Genomic DNA, 17,970 nt, shown 5'->3' with positions numbered 1-17,970 from the left:
CTGTAGGAAAGTGAGCAGTGACAATAAACTGCAAGTTAGCAATCCACCCCTGTTACCGCATAACTCGTAATCTAGGCGAAAGTTTGTAAAACTGAATTGTGGGTGTGGTGAGGGGTGTATTTATAGGCATTTTGAGGTTTGGGAAACTTTGCCCTCTCCTGGTAGGAATGTATATCCCATACGTCACTAGCTCATGGACTCTTGCTAATTACATGAAAGAAATTAACCCCTTAGAGGCATATTTATCAAATGTCTGTCAGCCCTGATCTGACAGTGCAGATCAGGTCCGACAGACATCACTGAAAATACACTGTCCGTATTCAGCATTGCACCAGCAGCTCTTGTGAGCTGCTGGTGCAACGCCCCCCCTGCAGATTCACGGCAGGGGGTGTCAATCAACCCAATCGTACCCGATCGGGTTGAATTGTGGCGATGTCTGTCCACTGCTGGCGAGTCTGAAGAATTAAAGTTAAAATAAATACAAACTTGCTTGTAAAATAAAAATAAACCCTAAGCTAGCTACAATGTAACTATTAGTTATTTTGTAGCTATCTTAGGGTTGATTTTACAGGTATTTAGTTTTAAATAGGAATTATTTAGTTAATTGTAGTCATTTTATTTAGATTTATTTAAATTATATTTAAGTTAGGGGGGGGGTTATGGTTAGACTTAGGCTTAGGGGTTAATAAATTTAGAATAGTGGCGGCGACGTTGTGGGCGGCAGATTAGGGGTTAATAAATGTAGGTAGGTTGCGGCGACATTGGGGGAGGGAGATTAGGGGTTAATAAATATAATGTAGGTGTCGGCGATGTTGGGGGCAGCAAATTAGGGGTTCATAAGTATAATGTAGGTGGCGGCTGTGTCCGGAGCGGCAGATTAGGGGTTAATAAATATAATGTTGGCGTCTGCAATGTTGGGGGCGACAGATTAGGGTTGATAAGTGTAAGATTAGGGGTGTTTAGACTCGGGGTTCATGTTAGGGTGTTAGGTGTAAACATAAAATGTGTTTCCCCAAAGGAATCAATGGGGCTGCATTACTGTTTTACGTTGCTTTTTTGCAGGTGTTAGACTTTTTGTCAGCCGGCTCTCCCGATTGATTTCTATGGGGAAATCGTGCACGAGCACGTACAACCAGCTCCCCGCTGACTTAAGCAGCGCTGGTATTGGAGTGCAGTGTGGAGCACAATTTTGCTCTACGCTCACTTCTTGCCTGTTAACGCCGAGTTGATAAACACCCGTAATACCAGCGCTGCAGGTAAGTGAGCGGTGAGAATAAACTGCAAGTTAGCAATGAACCCCTGTTACCGCAAAACTCGTAATCTAGGCGATAGTGTGTAAATATGTGTATGTATGCATGTGTGTGTAAATATGTGTATGTATATGTGTGTGTAAATATGTGTATGTATGCATGTGTGTGTAAATATGTGTATGTATGCATGTGTGTGTAAATATGTGTATATATGCATGTGTGTGTAAATATGTGTATGTATGCATGTGTGTGTAAATATGTGTATGTATATATGTGTGTAAATATGTGTATGTATGCATGTGTGTGTAAATATGTGTATGTATGCATGTGTGTAAATATGTGTATGTATATATGTGTGTAAATATGTGTATGCATGCATGTGTGTGTAAATATGTGTATGTATGCATGTGTGTGTAAATATGTGTATGTATGCATGTGTGTGTAAATATGTGTATGTATATATGTGTGTAAATATGTGTATGTATATATGTGTGTAAATATGTGTATGTATGCATGTGTGTGTAAATATGTGTATGTATGCATGTGTGTGTAAATATGTGTATATATGCATGTGTGTAAATATGTGTATGTATGCATGTGTGTAAATATGTGTATGTATGCATGTGTGTAAATATGTGTATGTATGCATGTGTGTAAATATGTGTATGTATGCATATGTGTGTAAATATGTGTATGTATGCATGTGTGTAAATATGTGTATGTATGCATGTGTGTAAATATGTGTATGTATATATGTGTGTAAATATGTGTATGTATGCATGTGTGTAAATATGTGTATGTATGCATGTGTGTAAATATGTGTATGTATATATGTGTGTAAATATGTGTATGTATGCATGTGTGTGTAAATATGTGTATGTATGCATGTGTGTGTAAATATGTGTATGTATGCATGTGTGTTTAAATATGTGTATGTATGCATGTGTGTAAATATGTGTATATATGCATATGTGTAAATATGTGTATGTATGCATGTGTGTGTAAATATGTGTATGTATGCATGTGTGTTTAAATATGTGCATGTATGCATGTGTGTAAATATGTGTATATATGCATGTGTGTAAATATGTGTATATATGCATGTGTGTAAATATGTGTATGTATGCATGTGTGTGTAAATATGTGTATGTATATATGTGTGTAAATATGTGTATGTATATATGTGTGTAAATATGTGTATGTATATATGTGTGTAAATATGTGTGTGTATGTATATATGTGTGTAAATATGTGTATGTATGCATGTGTGTGTAAATATGTGTATGTATGCATGTGTGTTTAAATATGTGTATGTATGCATGTGTGTAAATATGTGTATATATGCATGTGTGTAAATATGTGTATGTATGCATGTGTGTTTAAATATGTGTATGTATGCATGTGTGTAAATATGTGTATGTATGCATGTGTGTGTAAATATGTGTATGTATGCATGTGTGTGTAAATATGTGTATATATGCATGTGTGTTTAAATATGTGTATGTATGCATGTGTGTGTAAATATGTGTATATATGCATGTGTGTTTAAATATGTGTATGTATGCATGTGTGTGTAAATATGTGTATATATGCATGTGTGTTTAAATATGTGTATGTATGCATGTGTGTTTAAATATGTGTATGTATGCATGTGTGTAAATATGTGTATGTATGCATGTGTGTGTAAATATGTGTATGTATGCATGTGTGTTTAAATATGTGTATGTATGCATGTGTGTTTAAATATGTGTATGTATGCATGTGTGTAAATATGTGTATGTATGCATGTGTGTGTAAATATGTGTATGTATGCATGTGTGTGTAAATATGTGTATATATGCATGTGTGTTTAAATATGTGTATGTATGCATGTGTGTGTAAATATGTGTATATATGCATGTGTGTTTAAATATGTGTATGTATGCATGTGCGTGTAAATATGTGTATATATGCATGTGTGTAAATATGTGTATGTATGCATGTGTGTAAATATGTGTATGTATGCATGTGTGTTTAAATATGTGTATGTATGCATGTGTGTGTAAATATGTGTATGTATGCATGTGTGTGTAAATATGTGTATGTATGCATGTGTGTTTAAATATGTGTATGTATATATGTGTGTAAATATGTGTATGTATGCATGTGTGTAAATATGTGTATGTATGCATGTGTGTGTAAATATGTGTATGTATGCATGTGTGTGTAAATATGTGTATGTATGCATGTGTGTGTAAATATGTGTATGTATGCATGTGTGTTTAAATATGTGTATGTATGCATGTGTGTGTAAATATGTGTATGTATGCATGTGTGTGTAAATATGTGTATGTATGCATGTGTGTTTAAATATGTGTATGTATGCATGTGTGTGTAAATATGTGTATGTATGCATGTGTGTGTAAATATGTGTATGTATGCATGTGTGTGTAAATATGTGTATGTATGCATGTGTGTGTAAATATGTGTATGTATGCATGTGTGTAAATATGTGTATGTATGTATATATGTGTGTAAATATGTGTATGTATATATGTGTGTAAATATGTGTATGTATGTATGTATGTATGTGTGTAAATATGTGTATGTATATATGTGTGTAAATATGTGTATGTATGCATGTGTGTAAATATGTGTATGTATGTATGTATGTGTGTAAATATGTGTATGTATGTATATATGTGTGTAAATATGTGTATGTATGCATGTGTGTAAATATGTGTATGTATGCATGTGTGTAAATATGTGTATGTATGCATGTGTGTAAATATGTGTATGTATGCATGTGTGTAAATATGTGTATGTATGCATATGTGTGTAAATATGTGTATGTATGCATGTGTGTAAATATGTGTATGTATATATGTGTGTAAATATGTGTATGTATGCATGTGTGTAAATATGTGTATGTATGCATGTGTGTAAATATGTGTATGTATGCATGTGTGTAAATATGTGTATGTATATATGTGTGTAAATATGTGTATGTATATATGTGTGTAAATATGTGTATGTATATATGTGTGTAAATATGTGTATGTATGCATGTGTGTAAATATGTGTATGTATGCATGTGTGTAAATATTTGTATGTATGTATATATGTGTGTAAATATGTGTATGTATATATGTGTGTAAATATGTGTATGTATATATGTGTGTAAATATGTGTATGTATGCATGTGTGTAAATATGTGTATGTATGCATGTGTGTAAATATGTGTATGTATGCATGTGTGTGTAAATATGTGTATGTATATATGTGTGTAAATATGTGTATGTATATATGTGTGTAAATATGTGTATGTATGTATATATGTGTGTAAATATGTGTATGTATGCATGTGTGTAAATATGTGTATATATGTATATATGTGTGTAAATATGTGTATGTATGTATATATGTGTGTAAATATGTGTATGTATATATGTGTGTAAATATGTGTATGTATGCATGTGTGTAAATATGTGTATATATGTATATATGTGTGTAAATATGTGTATGTATGCATGTGAGTGTAAATATGTGTATGTATAGACACACCTGTCTATTGATGTATTTATTTGTTTATAGTTTGACCTCCCTAATATTATAAATATTGTAAATCGTGTTTAGCCCACTTACCAGCGAATGACTAATAGAATATGAGATTTTATATCTGCCTCACATCAAGATCACACATCTAAAGTTACACACTGCATCCCTCTCTTTATCTCCTTTCTTCCTCTTTACACACTAGTGAGATGTGGTCAAATTCTGGCCAATCAATATGGTGTCTTCAATTCAGATATAATAGTTCCACACTAGTGGTCTATTTCCCAATCTGCCGTACTATATCAATTGAATCAACTAGCAATGTTAACTGTACAACTAAATATAGAGAATATAACCTTTGGTGTCCTTTTATTATCAACCCTATCCACAAAAGTAGGAACCTTGTCAGCAATTATGGTCTGGGAATTTATAGAGTTACTGATATGCATATGTCAACTACAATAAGTCTGGTATATATAAGGTGTCATATAGGATATGCCATTAGATCAGGATTTTAATAATACACAATCATATGGGTGATCCTACTATTTGTACTATAAATTTATTTCCTAACTTCGGCAGCACACAGGAAGTGTCTGTGAATATCGATATGTTTATATATCTTGGAAGATTTCTTTCTATATATATTTCTCTTTATGTATCTATAAATCCTAGTTTTATATGTGTGTTCACACTAATTTCACTAGATTTGTATAGAATTATTGGACCTATATAATAGAGAGTATTATAATCATGTTGAGTAATGTACTCGTCTATACAATATCGTAACCATAAATGCAACATATACTAGCATTGTATTCAACATATTGTATTATACACACTCTTGATGCAGCGTGTAAACATGTAAGCCCTTATTCCAGGGTAACCAAATAACTTTGAATAATGTGAGAAATTAATAATAAGCTATGCTATTAATATCACATAATTGTTGTTCACGCTCTGTCCTTTTATTTATTTAGTACACAAAATTCCAATATATGAGAATTGCATACAACAGTTAATAGATCAGCTCCTACAGCACATGTGATCATATAACATTATAGATTAGGTTGCTAACTCTAGAGATATCTAATTGTATTTATCTATTACTAATATATATCCTTGATGAAGATCTTAAACATAAAAGCCAATATGCCATAAAGACGTTATGTTTCTATGGCAACATAACAACAATAATTGGGAACGGAATAAGAATACACTGATGGGAAAGACAATATGGAATACGAAATAGCATGATTTCTAATGTACATATTGTACACTATATTAACAGCTTCTGTGTTTTACATGATCATCTAAAAGTGATTTTAACCATACTATAGCGATATTTGACATTTACACGGAAGTGACGTGTAAGCGTGACGTCACTTCCGGTTCGCAATAATATTGACAATACCCCGGGTTACATAGTCCGCATAAATAAAGCGGAACTAAATAAGAATTACATCGCTGTAAATGACCTCTATGTCCAACAGCATTCACCTATTTATTAGTTACAGATGAGTCCAAATGTTCACTTATACTCTACGCAAATACGGCAGTGATATTGTTATATGACGTCACTTCCGGTAACCAATATAAATTCATAGGAAGCGGAATAGAAAAATGAAACACAGGAAGGGGTTGTCGTCTGACAACTTTTGGCGCTCAAACATCACCCATACAGGACATAAGGACAAAATACACTTATCATATCTACTATATAAGGCAACCAGGTATTACCAGTACTTTAGTCTTGATAAAGGCCCACTATTGAGGGCCGAAACGCGTTGACAGTCTTTGGTAAACCTTATTCCATTCTTTTGATATTTGTTTTAGCCGTATTGCACTATTTTGCTACTGTATATGTTTTACGGTAAAAGTAAGAAAACACGACTCATTACTAAAAGAGGCACTCACCACCCCACAGAGTGATCACTATCTATGAACAAACACTTTGGAATAACTCTCCATTTTACTCATTAACGCCTGGATTTAGAGTTTTGCGTTAGAAGGGGTGCGTTAGCTACGCATGCTTTTTTTCTCCCGCACCTTTTAAATACCGCTGGTATTTAGAGTTCACAGAAGGGCTGCGTTAGGCTCCAAAAAGGGAGCGTATAGCATATTTACCGCCACTGCAACTCTCAATACCAGCGGTGCTTACGGACGCGGCCAGCTTCAAAAACGTGCTCGTGCACGATTCCCCCATAGAAAACAATGGGGCATTTTGAGCTGAAAAAAAACCTAACTCCTGCAAAAAAGCAGCGTTCAGCTCCTAACGCAGCCCCATTGTTTCCTATGGGGAAACACTTTCTAAGTCTGCACCTAACACCCTAACATGTACCCCGAGTCTAAACACCCCTAACCTTACACTTATTAACCCCTAATCTGCCGCCCCCGCTATCGCTGACACCTGCATATTTTTTTAACCCCTAATCTGCCGCTACATACACCGCCGCAACCTACGTTATCCCTATGAACCCCTAATCTGCTGCCCCTAACACCGCCGACCCCTATATTATATTTATTAACCCCTAATCTGCCGCCCCCAACGTCGCCGCTACCTACCTACAATTATTAACCCCTAATCTGCCGACCGGACCTCACCGCTACTATAATAAAGTTATTAACCCCTAATCCGCCTCACTCCCGCCTCAATAACACTATAATAAATAGTATTAACCCCTAATCTGCCCTCCCTAACATCACCGACACCTAACTTCAAGTATTAACCCCTAATCTGCCGACCGGACCCCACCGCTACTCTAATAAATGTATTAACCCCTAAAGCTAAGTTTAACCCTAACACTAACACCCCCCTAAGTTAAATATAATTAAAATCTAACGAAATAAATTAACTCTTATTAAATAAATTAATCCTATTTAAAGCTAAATACTTACCTGTAAAATAAACCCTAATATAGCTACAATATAACAAATAATTATATTGTAGCTATTTTAGGATTTATATTTATTTTACAGGCAACTTTGTATTTATTTTAACCAGGTACAATAGCTATTAAATAGTTAATAACTATTTAATAGTTACCTAGTTAAAATAATTACAAAATTACCTGTAAAATAAATCCTAACCTAAGTTACAATTAAACCTAACACTACACTATCAATAAATTAATTCAATACAATACCTACAAATAAATACAATTAAATAAACTAACTAAAGTACAAAAAAAAAAAAAAAACTAAGTTACAAAAAATAAAAAAAATATTTACAGACATTAGAAAAATATTATAACAATTTTAAGCTAATTACACCTACTCTAAGCCCCCTAATAAAATAACAAAGACCCCCAAAATAAAAAAATGCCCTACCCTATTCTAAATTTAAAAAGTTCAAAGCTCTTTTACCTTACCAGCCCTTAAAAGGGCCTTTAGCGGGGCATGCCCCAAAGAAAACTGCTCTTTTGCCTGTAAAAAAAAAAATACAACCCCCCCAACATTAAACCCCACCACCCACATACCCCTAATCTAACCCAAACCCCCCTTAAATAAACCTAACACTAAGCCCCTGAAGATCTCCCTACCTTGTATTCACCACACCGGGTTCACCGATCCATCCTGGCTCCGACGTCTTCATCCAAGCCCAAGCGGGGGCTGAAGATGTCCATGATCCGGCTGAAGTCTTGATCCAAGTGGGAGCTGAAGAGGTCCATAATCCGGCTGAAGTCTTCATCCAAGCGGGAGCTGAAGAGGTCCATGATCCGGCTGAAGTCTTTTATCAAGCGGCATCTTCAATCTTCTTTCTTCCGGATCCATGTTCATCCCGCCGACGCGGAACATCCATCTTCACCGACGACTTTCCGACGAATGACGGTTCCTTTAAGGGACGTCATCCAAGATGGCGTCCCTCGAATTCCGATTGGCTGATAGGATTCTATCAGCCAATCAGAATTAAGGTAGGAAAATTCTGATTGGCTGATGGAATCAGCCAATCAGATTGAGCTCGCATTCTATTGGCTGTTCCGATCAGCCAATAGAATGCGAGCTCAATCTGATTGGCTGATTGGATCGGATTGATTCCATCAGCCAATCAGAATTTTCCTACCTTAATTCCGATTGGCTGATAGAATCCTATCAGCCAATCGGAATTCGAGGGACGCCATCTTGGATGACGTCCCTTAAAGGAACCATCATTCATCGGAAAGTCGTCGGTGAAGATGGATGTTCCGTGTCGGCGGATGAACATGGATCCGGAAGAAAGAAGATTGAAGATGCCGTTGATAGAAGACTTCAGCCGGATCATGGACCTCTTCAGCTCCCGCTTGGATGAAGACTTCAGCCGGATCATGGACCTCTTCAGCTCCCGCTTGGATGAAGACTTCAGCCGGATCATGGACCTCTTCAGCTCCCGCTTGGATGAAGACTTCAGCCGGATCATGGACCTCTTCAGCCCCCGCTTGGGCTTGGATGAAGACGTCGGAGCCAGGACGGATCGGTGAACCCGGTGTGGTGAATACAAGGTAGGGAGATTTTCAGGGGCTTAGTGTTAGGTTTATTTAAGGGGGGTTTGGGTTAGATTAGGGGTATGTGGGTGGTGGGTTTTAATGTTGGGGGGGGGTATTGTATGTTTGTTTTTTTTACAGGCAAAAGAGCAGTTTTCTTTGGGGCATGCCCCGCTAAAGGCCCTTTTAAGGGCTGGTAAGGTAAAAGAGCTTTGAACTTTTTTAATTTAGAATAGGGTAGGGCATTTTTTTATTTTGGGGGTCTTTGTTATTTTATTAGGGGGCTTAGAGTAGGTGTAATTAGCTTAAAATTGCTGTAATATTTTTCTAATGTCTGTAAATATTTTTTTATTTTTTGTAACTTAGTTCTTTTTTATTTTTTGTACTTTAGTTAGTTTATTTAATTGTATTTATTTGTAGGTATTGTATGTAATTAATTTATTGATAGTGTAGTGTTAGGTTTAATTGTAGATAATTGTAGGTATTTTATTTAATTAATTTATTGATAGTGTAGTGTTAGGTTTAATTGTAACTTAGGTTAGGATTTATTTTACAGGTAATTTTGTAATTATTTTAACTAGGTAGCTATTAAATAGTTAATAACTATTTAATAGCTATTGTACATGGTTAAAATAAATACAAAGTTGCCTGTAAAATAAATATTATTCCTAAAATAGCTACAATATAATTATTCGTTATATTGTAGCTATATTAGGGTTTATTTTACAGGTAAGTATTTAGCTTTAAATAAGATTTAATTTATTTCGTTAGATTTAAATTATATTTAATTTAGGAGGTGTTAGTGTTAGGGTTAGACTTAGCTTTAGGGGTTAATAAATTTATTAGAGTAGCGGTGAGGTCCAGTCGGCAGATTAGGGGTTAATAATTGAAGTTAGGTGTCGGCGATGTTAGGGAGGGCAGATTAGGGGTTAATACTATTTCTTATAGGGTTAGTGAGGCGGATTAGGGGTTAATAACTTTATTATAGTAGCGGTGAGGTGCGGTCGGCAGATTAGGGGTTAATTATTGTAGGTAGCTGGCGGCGACGTTGTGGGGGGCAGATTAGGAGTTAATAAATATAATATAGGGGTCGGCGGTGTTAGGGGCAGCAGATTAGGGGTACATAAGTATAACGTAGGTGGCGGCGGTGTGCGGTCGGCAGATTAGGGGTTAAATTTTTTTTATTAGAGTGGCGGCGATGTGGGGGGGCCTCGGTTTAGGGGTACATAGGTAGTTTATGGGTGTTAGTGTACTTTAGAGCACAGTAGTTAAGAGCTTTATAAACCGGCGTTAGCCCAGAAAGCTCTTAACTACTGACTTTTTTCTGCGGCTGGAGTTTTGTCGTTAGATTTCTAACGCTCACTTCAGCCACGACTCTAAATACCGGCGTTAGAAAGATCCCATTGAAAAGATAGGATACGCAAATGACGTAGGGGGATCTGCGGTATGGAAAAGTTGCGGCTGCAAAGTGAGCGTTAGACCCTTACCTACAAGACTCCAAATACCAGCGGTAGCCCAAAACCAGCGTTAGGAGCCTCTAACGCTGGTTTTGACGGCTAACGCCAAACTCTAAATCTAGCCGTTAGTTATTTCATCTTTTCATCTTAATTCACATTTTTTGAGTTTTTCACAACACTTTTGAAACCTTTTGTTTTTGTTTTGCTTTTTGGACGTCTTTTTTCACCATTTTATTATTTTTTCTACATTTTTTACATCATTTGAAAACATTATATAATTGAACACCCATCTGACTTAAATTTTTTATCACCATCTGGAACACGTTATTTATTGGAATACTGCACACTTGTTTCATTACAGACTGTTCTGAGCGGAGTCACAATTGGTCCTTTTTACTCATAAGGTGCACCTTATAGAGTTCGACTAAGTCTATCCTCTTTTTAGAGAACCTCCTATATATTGTGGATTTTATTACATGCGCGTTTTTTATGCCAATTGTGCATTTTTATTTATTGTTCTATTTTAATTGTTTATATATACTGTATTTGTTCCCCTAATCAGGGATCTACAATCATTTTTAGTATATATTAAATTTATTTTCCGATATTCATAGCCACTTTGGCGCTCTCTACATTATTTATTCTATGTATATATGTGTGTAAATATGTGTATGTATATATGTGTGTAAATATGTGTATGTATGCATGTGTGTGTAAATATGTGTATGTATATATGTGTGTAAATATGTGTATGTATGCATATGTGTGTAAATATGTGTATGTATGCATGTGTGTGTAAATATGTGTATGTATATATGTGTGTAAATATGTGTATGCATATATGTGTGTAAATATGTGTATGTATGCATGTGTGTGTAAATATGTGTATGTATGCATATGTGTGTAAATATGTGTATGCATATATGTGTGTAAATATGTGTATGTATGCATGTGTGTGTAAATATGTGTATGTATGCATATGTGTGTAAATATGTGTATGCATATATGTGTGTAAATATGTGTATGTATGCATGTGTGTGTAAATATGTGTATGTATGCATGTGTGTGTAAATATGTGTATGTATATATGTGTGTAAATATGTGTATGTATGCATGTGTGTGTAAATATGTGTATGTATATATGTGTGTAAATATGTGTATGTATATACAGTATGTATATATGTGTGTAAATATGTGTATGTATATATGTGTGTGTAAATATGTATATGTAAATAGGTGTGCAAATATGTGTGTAAATATGTGTATGTATGCATGTGTGTGTAAATATGTGTATGTATATATGTGTGTGTAAATATGTGTATGTATATATGTGTGTAAATATGTGTATGTATGCAAGTGTGTAAATATGTGTATGTATGTATGTGTGTAAATATGTGTATGTATATATGTGTGTAAATATGTGTATGTATGCATGTGTGTAAATATGTGTATGTATATATATATATATATATATATATATATATATATGTGTGTAAATATGTGTATGTATATATGTGTGTAAATATGTGTATGTATATGTGTGTGTAAATATGTGTATGTATATGTGTGTGTAAATATGTGTATGTATATATGTGTGTAAATATGTGTATGTATATAATTGTATGTATATATGTGTGTAAATATGTGTATGTATATATGTGTGTAAATATGTGTATGTATATAAGTGTATGTATATATGTGTGTAAATATGTGTATGTATATATGTGTGTAAATATGTGTATGTATGCATGTGTGTAAATAGGTGTATGTAAATATGTGTGTAAATAGGTGTATGTATGCATGTGTGTAAATATGTGTATGTATATGTGTGTGTAAATATGTGTGTATGCATGTGTGTGTGTAAATATGTGTATGTATATATGTGTATGTATATATGTGTGTAAATATGTGTATGTATGCATGTGTGTAAATATGTGTATGTATATATGTGTGTAAATATGTGTATGTATATATGTGTGTAAATATGTGTGTATGCATGTGTGTGTCATCTAATAGTACACGTGGGGGGGGGTTGTTAATGTGGAGAAAAGTGTCCCTCTTTGGAAGTTTGAAATGTTGGGAGGTATGCCTGTACAGTCTCCTACAGACCAGACAAATTGATAAATCACCCAGTAGCCAGTCACAGTCTCCTATAGACCAGTCAAATTGATAAATCACCCAGTAGCCAGTCACAGTCTCCTATAGACCAGAAAAATTGATAAATCACCCAGTAGCCAGTCACAGTCTCTTATAGACCAGTCAAATTGATAAATCACCCAGTAGCCAGTCATAGTCTCCTATAGACCAGTCAAATTGATAAACCACCCAGTAGCCAGTCACAGTCACCTATAGACCAGTCAACTTAATAAATCACCCAGTAGCTAGTCACAGTCTGTTATAGACCAGTCAAATTGATAAATCAACAAGTAGAAAGTCACAGTCACCTATAGACCAGTCAACTTAATAAATCAACCAGTAGCAAGTCACAGTCTCCTATAGACCAGTCAAATTGATAAATCAACAAGTAGAAAGTCACAGTCTCCTATAGACCAGTCAAATTGATAAATCAACCAGTAGCCAGTCACAGTCTACTATAGACAAGTCAAATTGATAAATCAACCAGTAGCAAGTCACAGTCTCCTATAGACAAGTCAAATTGATAAATCACCCGGTAGCCAGTCACAGTCTCTTATAGACCAATCAAATTGATAAATCACCCGGTAGCCAGTCACAGTCTCCTATAGACCAGTCAAATTGATAAATCACCCGGTAGCCAGTCACAGTCTCCTATAGACCAGTCAAATTGATAAATCACTCGGTAGCCAGTCACAGTCTCCTATAGACCAGTCAAATTGATAAATTACGCGGTAGCCAGTCACTGTCTCCTATAGACCAGTCAAATTGATAAATCACTTGGTAGTCAGTCACAGTCTCCTATAGACCAGTCAAATTGATAAATCACCCGGTAGCCAGTCACAGTCTCCTATAGACCAGTCAAATTGATAAATCACCCGGTAGCCAGTCACAGTCTCCTATAGACCAGTCAAATTGATAATCACCCGATAGCCAGTCACAGTCTCCTATAGACCAGTCAAATTGGTAAATCACTCTGTAGTCAGTCACAGTCTCCTATAGACCAGTCAAATTGATAAATCATCCAGTAACCAGTCACACAAAGCATAGACACCCAGTCACATTCTCCTATTGATCAGTTACATACATCTCCTCTGAAAGACCAATTAAAGATATTGTAGCCACCCAGTTACCAATCGCCTAAGACCCAGCCAGTGACCTACTACAAAACTTCCAGCCTCCAAGTGTCCAATCAGACACAGTCCAGCTATCAATAGCTAGTCACGTGGTGCCTAACATACTTATAGCATATCACATGCACTATTCCCCAGTAAGCAGGTAATAACATGCAGGCTCTCTTTATTCGTGGCAACTCAGACCTTCAAGCTGTGCACCGTCTGTTGTGTCTCTGTGTCTGGGACCTCCAGCTCAGCCAGGGCCTCAGCAATATTCAGAACATGAGGGGGGGTTGGTCGTTCTATATCTCCATTCTGCAAAACCAAATATGGAAAACCAATAAAAAATCAGCCAGCCATTGGGACATATTGCAGTTTAAAATAATTTCAATAACATTATTTATGGTTAGGGTTGTCATGCGTCCTGGAAACCCGGGAATGTCCCGGTTTATAGGGTGTAAAAAATTGTCCCGGCTGGTTCCCTATATTTCCTGGTTATGCAAGTGTTCAAAGTTTTTTTTAAAAAAAAATTAAATTACTTTTTTATTTTTTTACTCCTTGACCCGGTAGTCCCACAACGCCCTGCCCCGCCCCGCCCACTGTCTTCCACCTCTCCATGTCAATTTTGTGTACTCACATACAGTCACTCCCTGACTACCTGACTCCTCCTGTCAGCATCAGCTATGATGCGATCTTGGCCGGGAGCCCACCCCCTCCGCCCCCTCTTGCATGAAGGTTCCATCTCAGTCCGACCATGATCCCAATCAACAAATAACAGACAGGAGCAGGCCAGAAAGTAACAGGCAGGAGCAGGCCAGCAAGTAAATGACAGGAGCAGGCCAGCAAGTAAACGAAAGGAGCAGGCCAGCAAGTAAACGTCAGGAGCAGGCCAGCAAGTAACAGACAGGAGCAGGCCAGCAAGTAAACGACAGGAGCAGGCCAGCAAGTAAAAGACAGGAGCAGGCCAGCAAGTACCAGACAGGAGCAGTCCAGCAAGTATCAGACAGGAGCAGTCCAGCAAGTAACAGACAGGAGCAGTCCAGCAAGTACCAGACAGGAGAAGTACAGAAAGTAACAGACAGGAGCAACCCAGCAAGTACCAGACAGGAGCAGGCCAGCAAGTACCAGACAGGAGAAGGTCAGCAAGTACCAGACAGGTGCAGACCAGCAAGTACCAGACAGGTGCAGGCCAGCAAGTACCAGACAGAAGAAGGCCAGAAAGGAGCAGGCCAGCAAGTACCAGACAAGAGCAGGCCAGCAAGTACCAGACAGGAGCAGGCCAGCAAGCAACCGATAGGAGCAGGCCAGCAAGTAACCGACAGGAGCAGGCCAGTGAGTACCAGACAGGAGCAGGCCAGCAAATACCAGACAGAAGCAGGACAGCAAGTACCTGACAGGAGCAGACCAGCAAGTACCAGACAGGAGCAGGCCAGCAAGTATTAGACAGGAGCAGGCCAGCAAGTACCAGACAGGAGCAGGCCAGCAAGAACCACACAGTAGCAGGCCAGCAAGTAACCGACAGGAGCAGACCAGCAAGTACCAGACAGGAGCAGGCCAGCAAGTACCATACAGGAGCAGGCCAGCAAGAACCACACAGTAGCAGGCCAGCAAGTAACCGACAGGAGCAGGCCAGCAAGTACCAGACAGGAGCAGGCCAGCAAGTACCGGACAGGAGCAGGCCAGCAAGTACCAAACAGGAGCAGGCCAGCAAGTACCAGACAGGAGCAGGCCAGCAAGTAACTGAGAGGAGCTGGCCAGCAAGTAACAGACAGGAGCAGGCCTGCAAGTAACAGACAGGAGCAGGCCAGCAAGTACCAAACAGGAGCAGGCCAGCAAGTACCAGACAGGAGCAGGCCAGCAACTAACCGAGAGGAGCAGGCCAGCAAGTAACAGACAGGAGCAGGCCTGCAAGTAACAGACAGGAGCAGGCCAGCAAGTACCAGACAGGAGCAAGCCAGCAAGTACCAGACAGGAGCAGGCCAGCAAATACCAGACAAGAGCAGGCCACCAAGTACCAGACAGGAGCAGGCCAACAAGTAACCAACAGGAGCAGGCCAGCAAGTAACTGACAGGAGCAGGCCAGCAAGAAACTGACAGGACCAGGCCAGCAAGTACCAGACAGGAGCAGGCCAGCAAGTACCAGACAGGAGCAAGCCAGCAAGTACCAGATAGAAGCAGGCCAGCAAGTACCAGACAGGAGCAGGCCTGCAAGTAACAGACAGGAGCAGGCCAGCAAGTACCAGACAGGAGCAGGCCAGCAAGTACCAGACAGGAGCAGGCCAGCAAATACCAGACAAGAGCAGGCCACCAAGTACCAGACAGGAGCAGGCCAGCAAGTAACTGACAGGAGCAGGCCAGCAAGTAACTGACAGGAACAGGCCAGCAAGTACCAGACAGGAGCAGGCCAGCAAGTACCAGACAGGAGCAGGCCAGCAAGTACCAGATAGAAGCAGGCCAGCAAGTACCAGACAGGAGCAGGCCAGCAAGTACCAGACGGGAGCAGGCCAGTAAGTAACCAACAGAAGCAGGCCAGCAAGTACCAGACAGGAACAGGCCAGCAAGTACCAGATAGAAGCAGGCCAGCAAGTACCAGACAAGAGCAGGCCAGCAAGTACCAGACAGGAGCAGGCCAGCAAGCAACCGATAGGAGCAGGCCAGCAAGTAACCGACAGGAGTAGGCCAGCAAGTAACAGACAGGAGCAGGCCAGCAAGTACCAGACAGGAGCAGGCCAGCAAGTAACAGACAGGAGCAGGCCTGCAAGTAACAGACAGGAGCAGGCCAGCAAGTACCAGACAGGAGCAAGCCAGCAAGTACCAGACAGGAGCAGGCCAGCAAATACCAGACAAGAGCAGGCCACCAAGTACCAGACAGGAGCAGGCCAACAAGTAACCAACAGGAGCAGGCCAGCAAGTAACTGACAGGAGCAGGCCAACAAGAAACTGACAGGACCAGGCCAGCAAGTAACTGACAGGAGCAGGCCAGCAAGAAACTGACAGGACCAGGCCAGCAAGTAACTGACAGGAACAGGCCAGCAAGTACCAGACAGGAGCAGGCCAGCAAGTACCAGACAGGAGCAGGCCAGCAAGTACCAGATAGAAGCAGGCCAGCAAGTACCAGACAGGAGCAGGCCTGCAAGTAACAGACAGGAGCAGGCCAGCAAGTACCAGACAGGAGCAGGCCAGCAAGTACCAGACAGGAGCAGGCCAGCAAATACCAGACAAGAGCAGGCCACCAAGTACCAGACAGGAGCAGGCCAGCAAGTAACTGACAGGAGCAGGCCAGCAAGTAACTGACAGGAACAGGCCAGCAAGTACCAGACAGGAGCAGGCCAGCAAGTACCAGACAGGAGCAGGCCAGCAAGTACCAGATAGAAGCAGGCCAGCAAGTACCAGACAGGAGCAGGCCAGCAAGTACCAGACGGGAGCAGGCCAGTAAGTAACCAACAGAAGCAGGCCAGCAAGTACCAGACAGGAGCAGGCCAGCAAGTACCAGATAGAAGCAGGCCAGCAAGTACCAGACAGGAGCAGGCCAGCAAGTACCAGAGAGGTGCAGGCCAGCAAGTACCAGACAGAAGAAGGCCAGCAAGTACCAGAAAGGAGCAGGCCAGCAAGTACCAGACAAGAGCAGGCCAGCAAGTACCAGACAGGAGCAGGCCAGCAAGTACCAGATAGAAGCAGGCCAGCAAGTACCAGACAGGAGCAGGCCAGCAAGTACCAGACAGGTGCAGGCCAGCAAGTACCAGAGAGAAGAAGGCCAGCAAGTACCAGAAAGGAGCAGGCCAGCAAGTACCAGACAAGAGCAGGCCACCAAGTACCAGACAGGAGCAGGCCAGCAAGTAACCGACAGGAGCAGGCCAGCAAGTAAACGTCAGGAGCAGTCCAGCAAGTAACAGACAGGAGCAGGCCAGCAAGTAAATGACAGGAGCAGGCCAGCAAGTAAAAGACAGGAGCAGGCCAGCAAGCACCAGACAGGAGCAGTCCAGCAAGTATCAGAGAGGAGCAGTCCAGCAAGTATCAGACA

The 17,970-nt window shown here is 39.4% G+C and overlaps 1 protein-coding gene across 1 annotated transcript in view; it reads right to left on the bottom strand.

Annotated features, from left to right (window-relative positions):
* LOC128662501 (protein tyrosine phosphatase domain-containing protein 1-like) overlaps window positions 1-17,970 on the bottom strand; it is a 292,909-nt gene that overhangs the window by 106,369 nt on the left and 168,570 nt on the right. The window contains exon 8 of the mRNA XM_053716280.1: window positions 14,154-14,264. Within this exon, the coding sequence (XP_053572255.1) occupies window positions 14,154-14,264 (111 nt within the window). The remainder of the gene's footprint in view (window positions 1-14,153; window positions 14,265-17,970) is intronic.

The sequence above is a fragment of the Bombina bombina genome, chromosome 6, assembly GCF_027579735.1.
Source record: "Bombina bombina isolate aBomBom1 chromosome 6, aBomBom1.pri, whole genome shotgun sequence".
In the NCBI taxonomy this organism is placed as follows: Eukaryota; Metazoa; Chordata; class Amphibia; order Anura; family Bombinatoridae; genus Bombina; species Bombina bombina.
Note: the sequence above shows the minus strand (reverse complement) of the source record. Positions and strands in the feature narration are given on the sequence as shown.